The sequence below is a fragment of the Mauremys mutica genome, chromosome 1 (genome assembly GCF_020497125.1).
Source record: "Mauremys mutica isolate MM-2020 ecotype Southern chromosome 1, ASM2049712v1, whole genome shotgun sequence".
Taxonomy (NCBI): Eukaryota; Metazoa; Chordata; order Testudines; family Geoemydidae; genus Mauremys; species Mauremys mutica.
Window position 1 is genome coordinate 248,092,755 of NC_059072.1, and position 18,788 is coordinate 248,111,542.

The window sequence follows — 18,788 nt, forward strand, 5'->3', positions numbered from 1 at the left end:
ATTTTAGATGAGCAACATGTAGTGATTGAGTCTGAAATAGACCATGACACCAGAGCTGACACCTCTAACAAAAGGTTCATAGGGTGGGATTTTTCAAAAATGCTCACCGCTAGGCTAATTCTGCTCTCACTGAAACCCACTGAGTTCAGTGGGAGCAGAATTAGGCCAATATTGAGTGCTTTGAAAAATTATACTCTTCATGCTCATGAGAAGGGTGGCTGAGTGGAAACCCCTTGATATTTGTACAATTTATACTTTAATCTTCAAAATTCCATTAACTAGATGCTTTTACATACAGAAAGATGGGAACATGCATTATTCTCTATTGATGGCTTATTTCAGATGAAGAAGCTAAGTTAAGAAACAGAGTAAGAACAAATAATAAGTCTATGTGTGTGTGTGTCAGAGAAAACAACGATTCACTAACATTCTGCATCTAAGATGAAAAACAAAAATGGCAGCCCTGCAGTAGGGATTTGCCCATATTTAAAGGTGCAGCATGCAGAACACAGAATATTTCATTTCAGTTGCCTAGCTACATCCACCACATCATTTGAGTATGATTATGTGGTATCTTCCAGTCTGAAGATGAATAACAGTAGTTCTCTCTCCTGTAACTCAATTAAGGATGAAAGTTGAAATTGTAGTAAACTTTGTCAACATAGTAAAGAAACAAACTCAAAATTTTCTTTTACAATTTTTAAGCTCTTCTCTTGTTTTTCATTTTGTCTTCCTTTAGAGGAATGTGAAGTCTATGATGTGAATGATGTGTTTCTTAAGCACAATTTTGTACATGAAGGACAGCCACTTGCTGTCAACTGTTCAGTAGATAAAATACTGAATTTTGAAAACACAGACTACAACTTGACTTGGTACAAAACTGGTAGCCAAACATCTGTGGCTAAAGACAAACATTCCAGAATTCACCAGAAAAATAACTTCATTTGGTTTCTCCCTGCAACTTTAGAAGATTCAGGATCCTATGAATGTGTTATAAGGTAAAGACTTTTTTAAAAAAAGTTATACTACTGCAGAAGTAAGCTGCAAAGTTGTGTGTAGGGGTTTTTTGGTTTTGCTTTTTTTGCGGGGGATGGGTGTGATAATCAGTATATAGTTACATTTCTTCATAAGTACTGCTGTGGAGGGAATTAATACAATAGAGAGGATGTTCATAATATTTTTACTCTTTCAAGATGGCCAAATATAGTGGTCAGTTTACTATAGAAACTACAGACTTCCAAACTCCTCCTCCTCCTCCTCTAAAAGAAGCTGCATATTCTGAAGTTGTGAGGCTATACACATGGATAATATGATAAGTGGTTTAATTCAGCTATTTTATGTTCCATTGCAGGAATTTATCAAGCTGCAGAAAAATATATATGAACCTAAGAGTTTTCAAGAATATTTATGGTTTATGCTTTAATGAAAAATTTGCCATTGGGGAGGAGATACTAACATCGTCAAATGCTAAGGTTGTGTGTCCTCATTTGGATTACTTCAGAGATGAGGAGAATACTTTGCCCCTTCAGTGGTATAAGGTAAAAATAGTACTACTTTGCTGTCATAACTCCTTGATATGTAAACTATAATCAGTATTTTTTAATACCAATCTCTGATGTTTATGAATGGCAATGGAAAAACTACAGCATTTTTTAAATGTGAGAAGAGCTTTTGCAAAATAAACTGAGAAAAGGTGACAATTGCCCTTTAGCTTTTGTTCTCTAAAGGTATGTACTAGTTAGAGACCCCCTAATTTTTGGTCTGTGCTTTGTATTTATGAATTATGGATCAGAACGTGAGCTCTAATTGGAGCCACCAAACCACATAGCCAGTAGGTGCCATATTCTTACTTGCTAGTGAAGTGTAACTGCCTTGAATATAATTTCCTTGTGAAAATAAATTTAGTAAACAATGTTCTCATCTTTCATAAAGGGAAGGTATCTGGTGTGGGATTGCTATGCTCCCTCTTATGTTAAGGCTGCTTAACGCTTCCCATTATAAAATTATGTTACGCAGTCTAAATAGCAGTGGTTTCTGCAGCTCTTTCCCTCATCCAGATATTCTTTGGCCTAGCAAAAGTGTGCCGGGCTGAGAGCCAAGGGACCATGATGTTGGGGTAAAAGTTGGGAAACTTGAGTCACAAATCCACCCAATTTGGGCGTAATCAATTTTGGCCTTTATTTATACATAATATTTCTGACAGAATTATTTCACTTATAGCATCTGGACATACATTTATGCCAGACAAATAATAACAGACGAGATGGAGTTGGCAAAGGGCTCAAGTTGCCACACTCCGGGGCACTGGAAGTCCTAGAATTCTTGATGGTTGTTGTTTTCTCGATCTCTTGGTCTGGTCATTCAGTCCTCTCCTTCAATTTCTGGTCTGGTGTTTCTCCAGTTTGGACCCTTGTTCAGTTAGGTTTTTTTATACATTTCTGCATTACAGATTACTTAATAGTTATCCAATGGGCTGTTAACAAACCAACCCTTTGGGTTTTGAATGACCCATGCATTGTGCATGCTCAAATTCAAGTGCTCTGGTTTCGCAGTTTTGTTGTCATGTTTTTTTTGTAAAAAGAACAGGAGTACTTGTGGCACCTTAGAGACTAACGCATTTATTTGAGCATAAACTTTCGTGGGCTACAGACCACTTCATCGGATGCATAGAATGGAACATACAGTGAGGAGATATATATACATACAGAGAACATGAAAAAACAAAAACATGTTGTTTTTGTGTCACCTTACCCTGGATCTTCTCTGTAAAAAAGGTTTCTTGTTACAGGATTGTGTTTTTACCCCCAGATGTCCAGTATAACATGTTACCTTTGTTTTGTTGGCAATAATATCATTTTAAGCAAATCATCAGTTCTGTATAAAGGAATTGCCAAAACCACGCTTATGCCAGCAAGGTCTTGACCTAAGAGTTACCTCATTTGTACTCATTCACTACCCATAATTACAAATCATTAAAAACGTAGCTATCAAAGCTCCTAATCTTACTGTTAATAATTCCCCATGTTATATTTCAGTGTTATAAGTGAGTATATGTTCTCCCCTTCTACCTTGTAATCTATTAGAAAGGGTGGGGGAGTTATGGAAAACATGATGATTCTTTAATGTCAGCATTTCTTATTTTCTTTAAAACATGGGTTTTTCATTCAAAGTCCAGTTTTCTTGGTGAATCATTAAAAAAACAACAACAACAACAACAAAAAACACCTTAATGAAATTGTTTTCCCGTGCATGCATTTTGAGAGGAATTTCTGTTTTAGGACCTTAATATTTAGTTGCTTTTAACGGCTCTCCAACAATGAATTCTAGATACCGTTTTTCTACACCAGTGTTTGGTGCCTTTTACAAGCCTTATTAGTGAGCAAGGATTCATATCCCATTGAGAAGTTACACAAGATCAATTCTGAAAACGCAGGGAACAGATTTAAATTTTTTATTAAAGCTAATGTTAAAATTATTTAATACACACCTTAAGGAAAGAGTGTCTGTACATCTGGATGTAGTGGTTAGATTATCTAAAAATACATAAAATGGAAATAAAAGTCATACAATACATATAGTACATAATCAGTGATAACCTGAATTTAGATTAATAAGTCTAAAGATACAGTATAGATATTAGTATCCAAATATTTGGGTACATCACTCATAAAAAAGTTATACAGAAAGTTGGTTGTGGAAAGCAAATATAGTAATGAGTGAAGATTGTCCCTCAGTAATTGAGAAATTAGGATAGGTCGTCCCTTAGAAAATACAATCCATCAGGGAAGTATTTCAGTTACTTTCCTGACTTTGCTTCTCATCAGCACTCCAGCTCATCTCCCCTGGTATTGCCAATATCCTGTGATGTGTTCTAGATAGATGTCTGACGGCATCCAACATCATGAGTTGCCGCATCAGCCAAGTGTAGCATTGACCAATGCTGCATTCGCTAAACACTCGCTCATTACTGGGGTCCCATGCGCCCAGAGCTCTGAGCAGCGCATGAGTTTGAACTTCGTAGTCTCTAGCTCTCAAGGTGTTGGACAAAAAGATGTTTTTCTCCAGCTTCCGAGTTCAGGTGTCGTGGAAGGCCAGGGTCCTGTTTTCAAAGGAAATTGTGACATCCAGCATGATCAGCTTCTTCCATTCCTTGTTGATGATGATGATGATGTCCAGTCGCAATTGGCTGTCTGTTCCAGGGATGGCAGAGTTTACGGTCACCTTCCCCAGGGGTGGCAGGATGGCTCTGACTAGGCAATTCTGGATGGCGTTGTGTCACAGATGCCAGGCTCTGGAATGGGGCTTGCAGCTACACAGGATGTAGGGTAGTGTCTTGTTGGCATAGCCACACTTCCTGCATTGCTTGTCCCGATTCCTGTGGCATATGGCTCAGTTCAGTGGGACGCAGTTGAGCCAGGCCCTGTGGATGAACCTCCAATCAGCAAATTGGGTGAAACTGCCCCCGGAGTGGTTGCTGGTGTCCCACTTGCATATCATCTCAAATGCCTTGCCCTGGTCTGGCTTCCATTTCAGGTTTTCCACGTACTGGCAGCGGATGGCATCCTTCAGGGTCCTCTCCAGCATGGTTCTAGCTCAGGGGTCGGCAACCTTTCAGAAGTGCTGTGCCGAGTCTTCATTTATTCACTCTAATTTAAGGTTTCGCATGCCAGTAATACATTTTAATGTTTTTAGAAGGTCTCTTTCTATAAGTCTATAATATATAACTAAACTCTTGTTGTATGTAAAATAAATAAAGTTTTTAAAATGTTTAAGAAGCTTCATTTAAAATTAAATTAAAATGCAGAGCCCCCTGGACTGGTGACCAGTTCCTGGGCAGTGTGAGTGCCACTGAAAATCAGCGTGCGTGCCACCTTTGGCACTTGTGCCATAGGTTGCCTACCCCTGTTCTAGCTCTTGGAGTGATGATAGTGTGATCTGTATTCTTCACCTGTGGCACCAGGACTGCAAGCTCCTGGCGTTCCTCGCACCACTTCCAGTGGCAGCTGATACATTCTCCAGTCATTGTGTAGCATTGCAGGTACAAGTCCAGAATTAAGTAGTCTCCTCCTTCTCTTCCAAATTTGCCTTCCAGAAGCCACTCAAGCCACTCCAACATCTTGGTTGGAAGGGGTCCTGGCTAGTCACTTCCTGATGATGTCATGCATAGCACTCTCCGCGAAGTTCCTCACCATGGTGTCAGGGCACGTCAGTAGGCAGAAGGTGTGAGTGATCACCGCAACATTGCACAGATCACCCATTTGAGGGACTTTGGTGCCTCCCTGCCTGTGTGAGATGTACACCAGTTCATTGCTGGCCCTCTGGGGAAGAAATATCAACTTCTTCACTAGCTGCCTGAAGGTGCTGTCTGCCTTGTTAAGAGATACCTTCACCATGGCAGATCCCCTCAGGACAAATGAAATACGTGGGATCAGGAAGATGTTCAAGGCATTCATCTTCTGCCATGGTGCTAGTAAAGAGGAGTTGATCCTGGCTGCATCTTGTAAGCAGGAACGGCGCCAGGGTTTCTGGCGCCCTAGGCAGAATTCGGGGGGCAGCATTTTGTGCGCTCCCCACGGGGCATGCGGGAGCTTCCGGTTCCACTCCCATCGCACCGCCAAAGAAGGACCCTCCGCCGAAATGCCGCAGGCGACAGCAGCAGTCATTGAGCTGCTCAGTTGCCTGCTGCTGTTTTCCCGTGGCACGTCGGCAGAAGGTCCTTCTTCAGCGGCACGACGGGAGCGGAACTGGAAGCTCCCGTGTGCCCCATGGGGAGCGCACAAAATGCCACCCCCCGAATCCTGGGACCCTAGGCGATGGCCTAGGGTCGCCTAATGGAAGCGCCGGCCCTGCTCGTAAGATCTCCATGATGGTATCCTCAGGTGTCTGCTGGATGCAGAAACCCATGACTACATCTCTAATATGGCAGATTCAAATCTTTTCCTTTTTTCCACATTGCCTACTAGAAGGAATGTGCTAGATCTGTGTGCTTGGCTGTGCAACCTGTAAAATGGGCGCTACTTCTGCATATGTAGCCGACCATTCCCATATGCTACATGACTTCCTCCAGTGGCTGGTACTCAACCTGTTCCTGCTTCTTGCTGTTAGTCCTTTAGCTTAAGTGGTAGAGGTCTGTGTGGCAATCTTGAAGGTGCAGGGTTCAAGCTACCTTGATTATTTATGAAGGGGACTGTTACAGTTGTACATAATAGAAATTGTTTTTTCTTAACTAAACAGTTCTTGGTTATGACATAGTAAAAAAAATACATTAAAAGAGTGCTGGTAAAGTTGTCTAGCACTCAAAAAACAGGAAATGCCAGAAAGTCCTGTGAGCTAATCCTACCTCTGCCACTGTCTTACTGTCTGACTTTGGCAAGTTCCTTTGTCTTCCTTTCTCCATTTCCCAAACTGTTAAATCTGAATAATAATAGTTATCCACCTTCCTCGCAGGAATGTTGTGAGGATGGATTAATGTCTGTGCAATCCAAAGATCCATTTAAAAAAAAGTTAAGTACTCTGAAAAATCAGATACTTGGTATGTCAGGTTGGGTGCCTGATCACACCTTGTTGTACATCAGGTAGTCCACACTGGAGAGAGGCCCCATAAGTGCTTAGATTGTGGGAAAAGTTTCATACGGAGATCAGATCTTGTTAAACATCAAGTAGTCCACACCGGAGAGAGACCCCATAAGTGCTTAGACTGTGGGAAAAGTTTCAAACAGAGGTCAATCCTACTTAACCATCAGGCAGTCCACACTGGAGAGAGACCCCGTAAGTGCTTAATCTGTGGGAAAAGTTTCATACGGAGGTCACACCTTATTAAACATCAAGTAGTCCACACAGGAGAGAAATCCTATAAATGTTTGGACTGTGGGAAAAGTTTCACAGAAAGATCATATCTTATGACACATCAGGCAATCCACACTGGAGAGAGACCCCACAAGTGCTTAGACTGTGGGAAAAGTTTCACAAAAAAATCAAATCTTATGGCACATCAGACAATCCACACAGGAGAGAGACCCCACAAGTGCTTAGACTGTGGAAAAAGTTACAGACAGAGGTCACACCTTGTTATACATCAGGTAGTCCACACTGGAGAGAGACCCCATAAGTGCTTAGATTGTGGAAAAAGTTTCACACGGAGGTCCGTCCTTGTTAAACATCAAGCAATCCATACAAAAGGGAAATAACACTTAGATTAAACTTGGGTGTAATAATGTCATTGTATGTATCTCTCTCTCTCTCTGTTTAAAGTTTGTGGTAAACTGTCTATGAACGGCTTTATGGATAATTACCTTATGTTAATCCATATAGTTTTAGTACCTGTGGTGTTTGCGAAATAGAAGGTTACTTCTCAAACCTATTGTTCACCCAAGGGCTGCCTGCTGTCGAGAGGCTGCAAAAGTGTCCGTACAAACTCTTGAGACCTAAATTAGTGGACATTTCTGCAAATTCTGGCCTCTCATTGCTTTTATTTCCCCTCTGTAAAATGAGTTATTGTAAGTAAGGCTGTCTGTGGACAGACCTGGAGTTGGTTTGAATCACAACCTCAGAGCTTAGGGAAATGTTTGTGTTTTTCCAAGACAAACCAGGGAGACTGTCCCAGCTTTATGGTCTAGGAAAAGCTTAGGCTGCAGCATACAGGCAAGCCCTGGAGGGACATGATATTGTATTCTATTTGTGATTTAACAGAGCATTGTAATTGTGTTTAGGAGTGTGAGCTGCTTGAAGAGGAAAGGTTTGTCTCTTCCAATGATTACCTTGTGATTAAAAATGTGACTCTACATGACAAAGGAAACTACACGTGCAGAACATCATATACTTACAAGGGAAAACAATATAACATTTCACGAGACATTAGTCTAACTGTGACAGGTATATACCTTCTATTTTTTATGTCCTTGCACTTCAAAAATACTATCCAGATTCTCAGCTACAGCTAAAGAACAGAGTGTGTGTGTGTGTGTGTGTGTGTGTGTGTGTGTATGAGAGAGCAAGATGATGGTTTACACTTCACTTTCATATTCTTGTGGTTCTGCTGCCATTGTGTTCAGGATTGATCCCCTTGTGTCAAGATAGAGCAGCCCCAGAGCTTAAAGAGGAGAGAAGAGTAAATTAACCTAAAGCAGCAAACATAAACATCAGGGGTTTGGCTATTGCATTTTAATATTGATCACTGTCTATTCAGAAGTCACTGTTTGCATGTCTGTCTTTAAGGCATTCTTTGGGAATGTCTTCACTGTGATCGTGTAGCACTTACCATATGCTGCAGCTGCCATTGAATTTCTGAAATAAATTTGTTTTTTTGTTTAGTGAGTCCACAGAACACTCCACCAGAAATATTTTACCCAAGAAACAATTCCATTGAAGTAGAACTTGGTAAGCAAGTTTCCTTACATCAAAGTAATAATGTGTATCCTAAACAGAATTTAGACTCGAGGATTTCCAAGTGTTGTTTGCTTAGTCATATCCTCCTTTACAGCAAAAGTGCCCCCTATGCAACAAAAAAGACTAAGGGTGTGTCTATACAACAGTTGGGATGATGCTTTCCTGCATGGGTAGACAGACGCACAAGCTTTGATCAAGCTAGCATGCTAAAAATAGCAGTGTGGCCACAGTGGCATGGACTAGCTTCCAAAGTTTAATTCTACCCAACCCCCTGTGAACATACTCTGGTGGCTAGCCAAGCTGCTACAGCCATGTTGCTGTTTTTAGTAGGCTGTCTCGAGCAGAGGTAGTGCATGTCTGTCTACCTGCACTGGGAATCACCCTCTCAGCTACTGTGTAGACAAACCTTTAGTGGCCAGGAACTCCATGAGATTCAGCTCAGAGGGTCTCTCATATATTAACTTCCTGAGGGAGAAGAAGGTGGGACAGACAAGAGGGAATTTTTTTGAGAAGCAGAGGAAGTTGTATGATGCGACATTGCTTTCCCCAGCCGCCTTCTTCACTGCAGCACAGCTCCTTCTGTGCTCTTTAGAAGTGGCTGCTCCGGAACGCCTACAGATGTGGAACAGATCCTGTGAGGAAACCCCTGTGAAACTTTTGGGTGGTTGATGCCACAGAGAATGGCTATTCTCTCCTGAATTCAGCTCCTTCTGGCCCAGCCAGTCCCCTTCCTAACCTGCAGATCCCTGAACTTGTACATTTGGGTCAGAGGGGTTTCTGTGAAGTGGAGCGGGAAGGCATGGAGAGTGTAGTATGGAGCTGCTGTTGTTGCTTTGCCCATCCTCTGCCCCCCTCCATGCCTGCAGCTGACTTCCAGTGGATTTTGCATTCTTATACATATTAGTGTAGAGAATTGTATGGCCTTAACTACAATATAGTTATTTAAATTGCCACTTTGTAACACTGTCTTGTAGGCTCACGTGTCATAGTGGACTGCAATGTAACAGGCGCTGAAGTGTTTCAGGTGTACTGGACAGTCAACAACACATACATTGATCTATATTATAAGAGTAGAATTTTTGAAGAGGAAGATTATGAGTAAGTATGCTTCCAGATCAGAATGTATTGGATTATCAGCTAAAAATTTATATAATTTCTCTGTTTTGTTTGAAGCAGCTATGAAAAATTTACTGTTACATAAATAAACACACTTTTGTGATCTAATTATAGGTGGGGCTGGTAGCACTGCCTTTGACTAAGGTTCCCAACATTTTTCATTAGAAGACCTTGTTTTCAGTTGCTTATTACTTTGCCACACTTTAATTGTTTGTGCTGAAATTTTACATGCTGGGTTCTGCCTCAAGCTGATTTTTTTTCCTTTTAATTCCAGTCAAAATGGTTCTGGCATTTCTGAGAATGAGGTTGGGGCAAAACGATTTTTTTTACCCTGTGTTACAAAATTCTGGCAACCTTTTATTTGAAATGATCTAGGGCCCATATGCTTTGGAGCAGGGGTTTTAAATTTGGCTGGGGGTAGCCTCTGTGTCCGGGTTGAATATTTTGCCATCCCCAGGAAAATCTGCCTAAATTTGGCTAAATTATGAGCCTTAGAAACTTCTTAGATTTTACAGGTAAATTCCCTGAAGATTCCATCCAAATGCTTCAGATGAGGGCTCAGCAGGACTTTCCCTGCACTTGCACAGCTCTGGGATGCTGCTCGGTCTGGGTCTGGGCACCTGAATTGAGAGCAGGGAGACTCCACACGCGCGCGCACCCTCATTGGGCCCAGGCAGTTTGAGAGAGGAAGCTGCCTGATTCAAATGCAGGGGGGACTACAGCCAGACATGTAGGGGTGTAGACAGGGACAAGGAACATTTGGGAGGCAGAAACTGTGACTGGCGGCTGGCAGGGAGAGGCTGAGGGAAGGAGGGACTTGGGGTGGGCAAGGAGGCTAGGATTGGGAGCTGGAGAGGTAAATCGGGAAGAATGGGAAGCCAGTAGGTGGGGGTAGGACTGAGATTGTATGAAGAGCTAAGGGAAGATTGGGACTTTCTGAGCAAGGATACTGAGAACCAGTGGGGTGAGGAGAGGAGGTGGCAAGGAGGGGAAACAGATCTGATGATGAGTCTGGATACAGGAGCAGAATTGGGACAGGCTGGGAAAAGAGACTAGGACAAAATCAAAATCTTTTTGCAAAAAAAATCTGCAAAATGAGGCTTCCACCACCCCTCATCTCCCGGGGGCTTTGTGAAGATAAATGAATGAATGTTTATGAAGCACTCAGATGCTGTAGTGAAGAAAATCCAAAGAAAATCCCACAAGGAAATTACTAATTCTACCTTCAGAGTGTGGTCTGAATAGCATGTGGTAAATCAGGTCTAGGGTTACACATTGAACAACAAGGAGAAAATAAAATATTGAATAGTTGCTCATTAAGTGAGCACCATCCATTTTGTGCAATGAATAATGCATGGTCCTATGGAAACAGAGTAAGTGATCATGTAACTAAAGACTGTATCATAATGCAGCCATGGAGGGGGCCCAGATTAAGGTTGTCCAGTCATAATTCTGGCATTTCCTAACTTCTGACCTTGCAACCTCAATAATATTCTTTTAGTTTATGGGTTTTATTGTATGTAGTAGATAATTAAACCATATATCACTGATGTATAAGGTCTATAACCTTCATTTATTAATATATTTAAATAATTAGTTGACATTTGAAATGGTAAATAGACTATTTTCAGTGATAAACATTAATTGGATAAGCAGATAGGTTCTTTAATGTGAGACACGTAATATGAAATTAACAAGATAAATGATATTCCTCCATTCTCCCAGTACTAAAAAGTTACAGTTTCTAATGCAACATTTACCCCACCACACTTTACTAAGCCAATGTGTGATAAGGTTAGCACCACAGGGGCCTTGGAAAATACCATGGAGAAGAATTTGTGTTGGGCCTCTTAAAAGTGCAGCACAAACCTCACAGCCCAGGGAAGAGAGGACTAAGCCCTCCTAATTCCGTGCTACTCCTGGGCCTGAAATGGCAGCCGTGCCTGAACTGTCTGTGGGTGATAGTATTCCCAGAATTGTATTAGAGTTATGGTCCCACCTCCTCTAGCTCCAGCCCCACCCCGGCCCATTTCCTACACCAGGGCTTGTGGTGGGATGGAAGAAGGACCTTGTGTGGCAGCCTGTAGGTTCCTTATGTATACTTATGCTGGGGGGCATTCTCCCCCAGCCATTTCTGTGGCCTGTACAGCTGCATCCACAGAGTTGAAAGACATTAAAAGCTCTAATACAATCCTTTCCCTACACTCATGTTTTTGCAAGCTGAAATGTGCCCATAAGTTTAATGTATAAAGCAAATATTTTATATGAGTAGCCTACAGAAACTGTGTATGCTTTTGAGGAAACAGTGCACCAACTGTGTTTATATAAGGATGTCCCCTGATCTCCATCCTGCTTGTCAGAGATAGACAAAGTGTCATGAGGATCCCCTTATGGATTCCAGGCATCTGTCAGTTCTGAAAAGAATCTGATATATGGTCATAGTGTTGAAGATCAGTGACTATTGTCCTGTTGTGATTGCTAGCGAAGAAACCACTTCAGTAAGGATTGAGTTGTTTTTATTACTGTGTTTGCTACTTTTTGGATAGAGGAGAAACTTTCTATGATGGACGCCGTCTTGCTACGGTGAGGCTCAACATTTCCAAAGTGAATAGCGAGGATTATGAACATCACTTCGTCTGCCATGCTTTGAATTCCTTTGGTCAAGTTGCAACATATATAGCATTAAAACACAGAGGTAATGCATTATTGGATACATTTGACTTGACTTTCCCAGGAAGAGTTGGATACTGTGTTCAGATACCACAATTATACGAGTTATATACATATCTAGATAGATAAACTGCTTTTCCTTTTGATTAACTTTAAGATGTGTGAGTTGGGGGGGGGGAAGAACAGGAATCAGAGGGGAAGGTGGTGTGTGTGTGTACGTACATGCGCACAGAAATTGGAGGTGAGCATATGAAGATTTAGGAGATTAATAAAAGGATGAAAGTACACACTGTGAAGGGAAATTTTAAACAACAGAGTTTGGAGGGATTTCTACACTAGAGTAAATTACGAGAAGCTTTCAAGGAATAGAAATGAATGAGCAAGGTTCAAAACTACTGTGCAGTATGTTGAATGATCAAAAGTTGAGGCACTCAGAAATTTGAGCTTAAATGACTTGCTTATGGCCACACACTGAGTTAGTGACGATGCTTGGAATAGAAATTGAGTCTCCTGACTCACTCACCATCTTATACACTAACCATCTGAAATCCTCAACCTGGACTACACACAACAATCAATCATAGTGGGTCAAATTTAGGGGTTACTTCTGAAAATTTGTGCATTAATTTCTTTGTGCCAAGGTTTCTTCATCTATTAACTACTGCTAACACTATTTAACCCAGAGAGGTTTTTATGAGGATTTATTCATGCTTATAAGAGCATTCACATCTTCCAGTAGCAAGTGTTATGAAAACATAAAATGTTAATTGTTTTCCTGTGTATTAGATGCTCTACTTGTTGATTTGCCCAACTAATAATTGATATGTCTGTTCTATAGTAATACATATGTACAGTCTATTTTTATAAAAAAAAAAGAGAATATAGAAATGTAGCTTTTGAATATTACTACAGTTGTTTGAAAGTTCGAAGTTAGACAAATTCCGCAGTTTCTTCTTTTTTTCTTTTACTGATGCAGTTGCAGATTTTCACAAATCACTGACTGGAGGATTCATTGCATTGCTGCTTTTAGCAGTTGTTACTTTATTAATCTTCAAGCTTTTCAAGATTGACATTGTGCTTTGGTATCGTAGTTCTTGCCATGCTTTTGTAAAGAAAGAAGGTATGTAGAGCAGCCAGTTTGCTACCTTTTTATATTGATTTTTGTAACTTCCAGAAGAATATTTAGGAAGGTCTTTTGATGATGGGGAAGAAATGACCCCCAGAGTAGAACTTGTTTAGAATTTTCTAAAGAAATTGGAGAGTGTTTGAAATGAGTGAGTAAAATGCATAACATACTAAGATGATAAACAATTGGAAGTATATGTGGCAATGATGGTTAGGTGGTACAACCCAGAAATCCATGCATTCCCCAGATCTGTGGATTGCTGTCTGCTTTGATAAAAAATGCACCTTGTTTTGCCATAAGCTTTATAGCTTACCTGGTGGTGACCAGTAGATGTCACCAGCGCAACGTACTGCCATTTAGCAGCAATGGTACCGCCTAAGGTTAAAAATATTTTTTTAAAAAAAAGCTTTGTATAGGAGAGGCAATGCCTGGAATGTTTCTATTGAAAATCAGACTCTCAGACTTTTCTCAAGATGAGAACATTGTCTACAAGTTCCTCTTTTTATCCATCCCCTTCTCCGTCCCCTTCCTTTTAAAAGCTGAAAGCTATGAGAGGCAGGTGCAAGAGGGGGAAAAAGTGCCACCACAGCCCCATTCCTTGATTACCATGTATTTTATTACTTTTATGCACTGTGGGGATGTGTGCAAAGGTTTGAGAAGGGGAAGCAGCTGCTACATGATATATTATTCTTTGTACTACAGAAGCACCTAGGAACGCCTGACGCTGACCAGGATTCTGTTGTGCTGGGTACTGTACAAGCGCAGTACAAAAAGAGGGCATTTGCCCCACACAGCTTACATTTAGAGCCAGGAAACATTTTTTGGAGGAATGGGTTATTCCTGTTTTGGTCAATTAGAAACTATTTGTGAATTTGATACAAATTTGCCAAATACTTTGGGCCCAAAATAACAATAGTAATAATTTGGGGCTAAAGTCACAAAATGAGTAGAGGAGGAAGAGGTGATGCTGCTGCTGCTGCTGCTCCCCCTATAGCAATGGGGAGGTAGGGGTGTTGCTCTTATAACCTTAAACCCCATGGTTAGGGCACTCACTCAGGATGTGCGAGACCCAGGTTTGAATCCCCACACCGGAATAGGGTTTTTGAACCCTGCTCTCCCCCCTTCTTCTACTAGCATTAGCTTCCTGTCCTGCTCAGGGAGAGGATTAATGTTTAGTAGGGCTGGTTGAAATGATTTCACTGGAAAGGAATTTTGACAAAAAATGAATTTTGTCAAAAATTTAAATTTTCATAGGAAAATTTCGTGTGACAAAATTTTCCAGTTTTTCAATGAAAAACCAAAATTTGGGTTTTGGTAAAAACTTTTTTTTTACTCAACATAGTTTTTGAAAAGCATTTGAATATTTTTGTTTGTTTTGTTTATGAAAAAATTATAATTTTTTTTGGTGGGAAATTTCTACCAAATCTAAACCCCCAAAATGTTCTCAAATTTTCTGCTGACAAATATTTGGCATTTCCCACCTGTTCAGCCAATGTCAGGCAGGAGGAGGGCTGGAGAACATTCTGGAGGAGGTAGGTATGTTTGTGGATGTCTACCTAGGACCAGTGGGGCTGGGACTTCTTTCCCTGCAGATCGTAGGGTGCTGTGCCCAATCCACATGGTGGCAAACCCCTCATCCATGAGGAGACAATGAATTAGATCTATGGCTGGTCATCCATCCTTCATTTTAGAGCATTTCATCCCCTTTCCTGGTTGTTTGCCAAAGGATTTTAAATACTAAACAATTAAAAATTGTAATAAAGGTAGGGTTTTTTTAAAGGAGTCTCTTGCTCTTTCTTTATAGCTTCAGATGGGAAGATCTATGATGCATACGTCATGTATCCAAAACCCAATGGGGTGAGATGTGTCTACACCCTGAACAACTTTGTTCTGAGGATACTACCCGAGGTCTTAGAGAGACAGTGTGGATATAATCTTTTTATACTTGGAAGGGATGATTTACTAGGGGAAGGTATGTTAAAAATAGCAAAATTAATATTACCCTTGCTGTGTTTCCTTTTGACATGTTGTTCTAAGATTTGTTGTGTATGCTGGTGATGAAAAAAACAATGTGAGACTGACTAATTTTGTAAACTTAGTTTAGCTGCATTGACTATACCATTGCTAATTTTTAAGGATGAGGGACTCGGAGCAACTATTCCTTATGAAGAATTCCTCTTCTGAGACAGAAATACAAGATGGCCATTATTTAATTGAAAAAACCCTCAAGTGAGAATAACAAGGACACCAATCATTATTGATTAATAATAATAAGAATTAATCTAGTTTTTATGTAGAGCTTTTCATCAGTAGAGTTCAAAGAGCTTTGCAAAGCAGGTAAGAATCCCCCATTTTACAGATGGGGAAACTGAGGCACGGAGTGGTGAAGTGACTTGCCTAAGGTCAACTAGCAGGCCAATGGTCAAATGAAGTAGAATCCAGGTCTCCTGAGTCCCAGTCCAGTGCTCTATCCACCAGGGAACACTGCCTCCCACCGTGCAATTAGTGGGTTTTGTGGTGTGGACGTCTGTTCAATGAGATCTAGACTACAAACTCATTTCACACAGGTCACTGGACAACTCTCCGGTAGAAACCACTTTTGATTGTTGCTGAAGTGAGCTGGATTGGATCTAACAATCTGTTTTTGAAAGGTTCTATACTCTACTAATCTTCTGAGCGAGCCACTGCCCCATAAGTATGTACTTGTAAAATAATGAGAGAAGTTTTGCATAAGTTGAAACTTTTCTATGCCTAATTTGATCATTCTTGCATTACTTACAGCTGTGGTCAATGTTATTGATGAAACCATCAAACAAAGCAGAAGACTGATGATAATTTTAGAATCAGAAGCATTGAGTTACAATGTGTTAGAAGATACCTTTGAACAACAACTGGCTGTGTACAATGCTCTTATCCGGGATGAAATAAAAATTATTCTGATTGAACTAGATAACATACAGGACAACACGAACATGTCAGAATCCATTAAATACATTAAACAAAAGCACGGGGCCATCCGGTGGAAAGAGGACTTAACAGAGAAATCTCACTCAGCAAATACAAAGTTCTGGAAAAATGTGAGATACCGAATGCCACTCAGACAAACAGTGTCTTCTTTGGATCCAAAAACTTTCCACTATTTTGCAGCAACAGAAAGATGATGATGTTGTATTTTAATGGCACAGACCAGCTCACTTTAAAATATTTACTATGGACAATTTATCTTCAGAAGCTTCTAGTGTGTATTACCAACTGGTCATCTCAGTCACTTAGATGCTTTCAAGATTAAAAAAAACCCTCTACAACATAATTTTGTTGTTGATTAAAAAATTCAGTTGCCACTATGCCATTGTGCAGATATTGGGAGGTATCTGAATCATTGTCTCAGTATCCCAGATATTTAAAGCTGACATGTAGCAAATGCAGTGGCACATAATTTTTGCAATTTCTTTAAAGAAAACTTATTGCAGGGAAGTTTTTTGTTTTTTAAATTGAGGTTAAATAACGAATACATTTAAATGAACATTCATTATGCCTAGATTTTTATACTGTGGTTTTGTCATTGATATTTTTTTTCTGAAAATAATTTGATCTGATCTGATCTGATCAAGGTACATCCAAACTCAAGTCATACCTTTTTCCTCATTTCACATGCCTCCCTTTTATTTTCATCTCTTTTCTTTTTGCTCTTTAAAGACATTTTGTTTTTCTAAAGCTCCTTTCATCTGAGATTCTTGAAATGGTTTGAACTTTTTAATTATTATTTAAAAGCATTAATTACCTTATTTATTCATATTGCAATCATATCTCTGAGCCCTAATCATGGATCAAGGCCCCATTGTGTTAGGTGTTGTATAAAGCTACAGTGAGTTAGGTAACCATTATTTATCCAAGCAAGTGAATCAGTAAGCCTGTGACATACTAGGGAATAGAATCCAGGTGTCCTGCTTCCTTGTCCTGTGCTGTAGTCCTAAGAAATCCATCCCCCACCCTCCCATTTTAGTTCTTCATAAAGGAGGAGAGAGATGGTGGTGAGCAGACTATACTGTGTTGAGCATACTTAGTTGCGGGTGAAAACCTTCTGCACACAGAACTCAGTTTTATTTCTACCCTTAATATTTTCATAAAATCCTTTAAGATATATAAAGTACATCAAGCTTATTTCTGAATGCTTTCTCTCCAGCACAGTAGTGTTCACAGGTTTTATCATGGATCTTTAGACAGCATGGAGGCACAACTCTGACCTTTTCTGAGAGTTTAGAGACAACCCACCTGCTGAAGAGCCTGCCATTTTAGTTTTTGTCTCCATAGCTTCTGGCAGGGTGGACAGGCCTCCGTGATGGAGTGCTTTAAGGGATTGTTGAATCCAAAACAAAGACTAAATGATATACTTCTGGTACAGCAGGCATTTAATTTGGCTGGAGCTTGTGCTGAATTTTTTTGAGTAGCTTCTGGGGCTGTGTTACCTTATTCTGGGCTTCCCTTTCTCCCTGAGGCACTGCAGCAGGCCATGTTCATGCTTGACCCTGGCAAGGCAGCAAAAGAAGCTTAAAGGGAAACCTGCTCCTTTTGTAACTTTTCCAAGGTATAACACATGGGATAGTGAGTTCTTCTGGTTTTGTGGGCCTAGAGCACAGAATCAGCTTCTCTTTTTATGGTGTGGTTTTTATTTTGTAAATAGTAAATTAAAAAGCAAAGGTGACTGTCATATTGCGTGACCTGTGTGGCAGACCTCTCAAATACAGCAAAAGGCCTATAATAATATTGTTGTGACTGAGGTGTGCCACATAGGTAGGTGTCGTGTGCAATTGAAAAGCCAGGCTGTGACATGCCTTTCACTTCACGCAGAGTCAGGTCCAGATGTGTAGGTGATGACAATGCTAACACATAGCAGTGGAAAGAGAGGGGATATGAACGAGTGAAGCTATAATTTCTTGGTCATATAGAAGTTTCAATGCTGTTGGGGCTCTGTGCAGCTCTAGCTGGCTCTTATTTCTCACATAATACAAACCTTTGTACTTTGAAGTCTGTATAGATCATGTCCACTGAAGAACGAATAAGGAAGCTCATTCAGTTTTGCACAAATGTTGCACTTGGTAGACAGAAAAAATGTCTTTACAAAATTTATACTGCCTTGCTCATTCTGTTCTTCCCACTTCCTGTTTGTTTTTCTGAGTAAAAATGTAACTTCCTCTTTACCACAATAAGCTGCATTATGTAAGCTCTGTGGTCCACTGATCAGCAACATGTCTCTTCCCTGCTTTAAAAAGGCAATCTGGATATATATATTTTATATATATAAAAAACGACAACACATTTCAGCTGTAGAGCTAGACGCTGAATGGCCTAAATAAACAGAATAAATAGTATTTCAGCTCATTTATGTTATGGTAGCAAAAATAAAGGTTTTAATTAGGAACATACACTTAAAGGAGCCATACACTTCTGCTTCGCTGCCTTTTTGAGATGATCCAAAATAGCAAGTCTCATC

General features: G+C 40.3%; 1 protein-coding gene across 5 annotated transcripts in view; it reads left to right on the top strand.

Annotated features, from left to right (window-relative positions):
- LOC123344252 (interleukin-1 receptor type 1-like) overlaps positions 1–16,761 on the top strand; it is a 28,440-nt gene extending 11,679 nt beyond the window's left edge. For 2 of the 5 annotated variants that reach the window (XM_044980270.1, XM_044980260.1), the window contains exons 3-11: positions 740–998; positions 1,352–1,538; positions 7,710–7,872; positions 8,311–8,376; positions 9,360–9,483; positions 12,048–12,196; positions 13,148–13,291; positions 15,102–15,269; positions 16,079–16,761. In XM_044980270.1, the coding sequence (XP_044836205.1) occupies positions 740–998; positions 1,352–1,538; positions 7,710–7,872; positions 8,311–8,376; positions 9,360–9,483; positions 12,048–12,196; positions 13,148–13,291; positions 15,102–15,269; positions 16,079–16,458 (1,640 nt within the window). In that variant the 3' untranslated portion in view covers positions 16,459–16,761. Of the gene's footprint in view, positions 1–739; positions 999–1,351; positions 1,539–7,709; positions 7,873–8,310; positions 8,377–9,359; positions 9,484–12,047; positions 12,197–13,147; positions 13,292–15,101; positions 15,270–15,864; positions 15,993–16,078 lie in introns of all 5 variants that reach the window. The other 3 variants (XM_044980287.1, XM_044980280.1, XR_006572494.1) reach the window with 2 other exon arrangements.
- Positions 16,762–18,788: the final 2,027 nt, after the last annotated feature.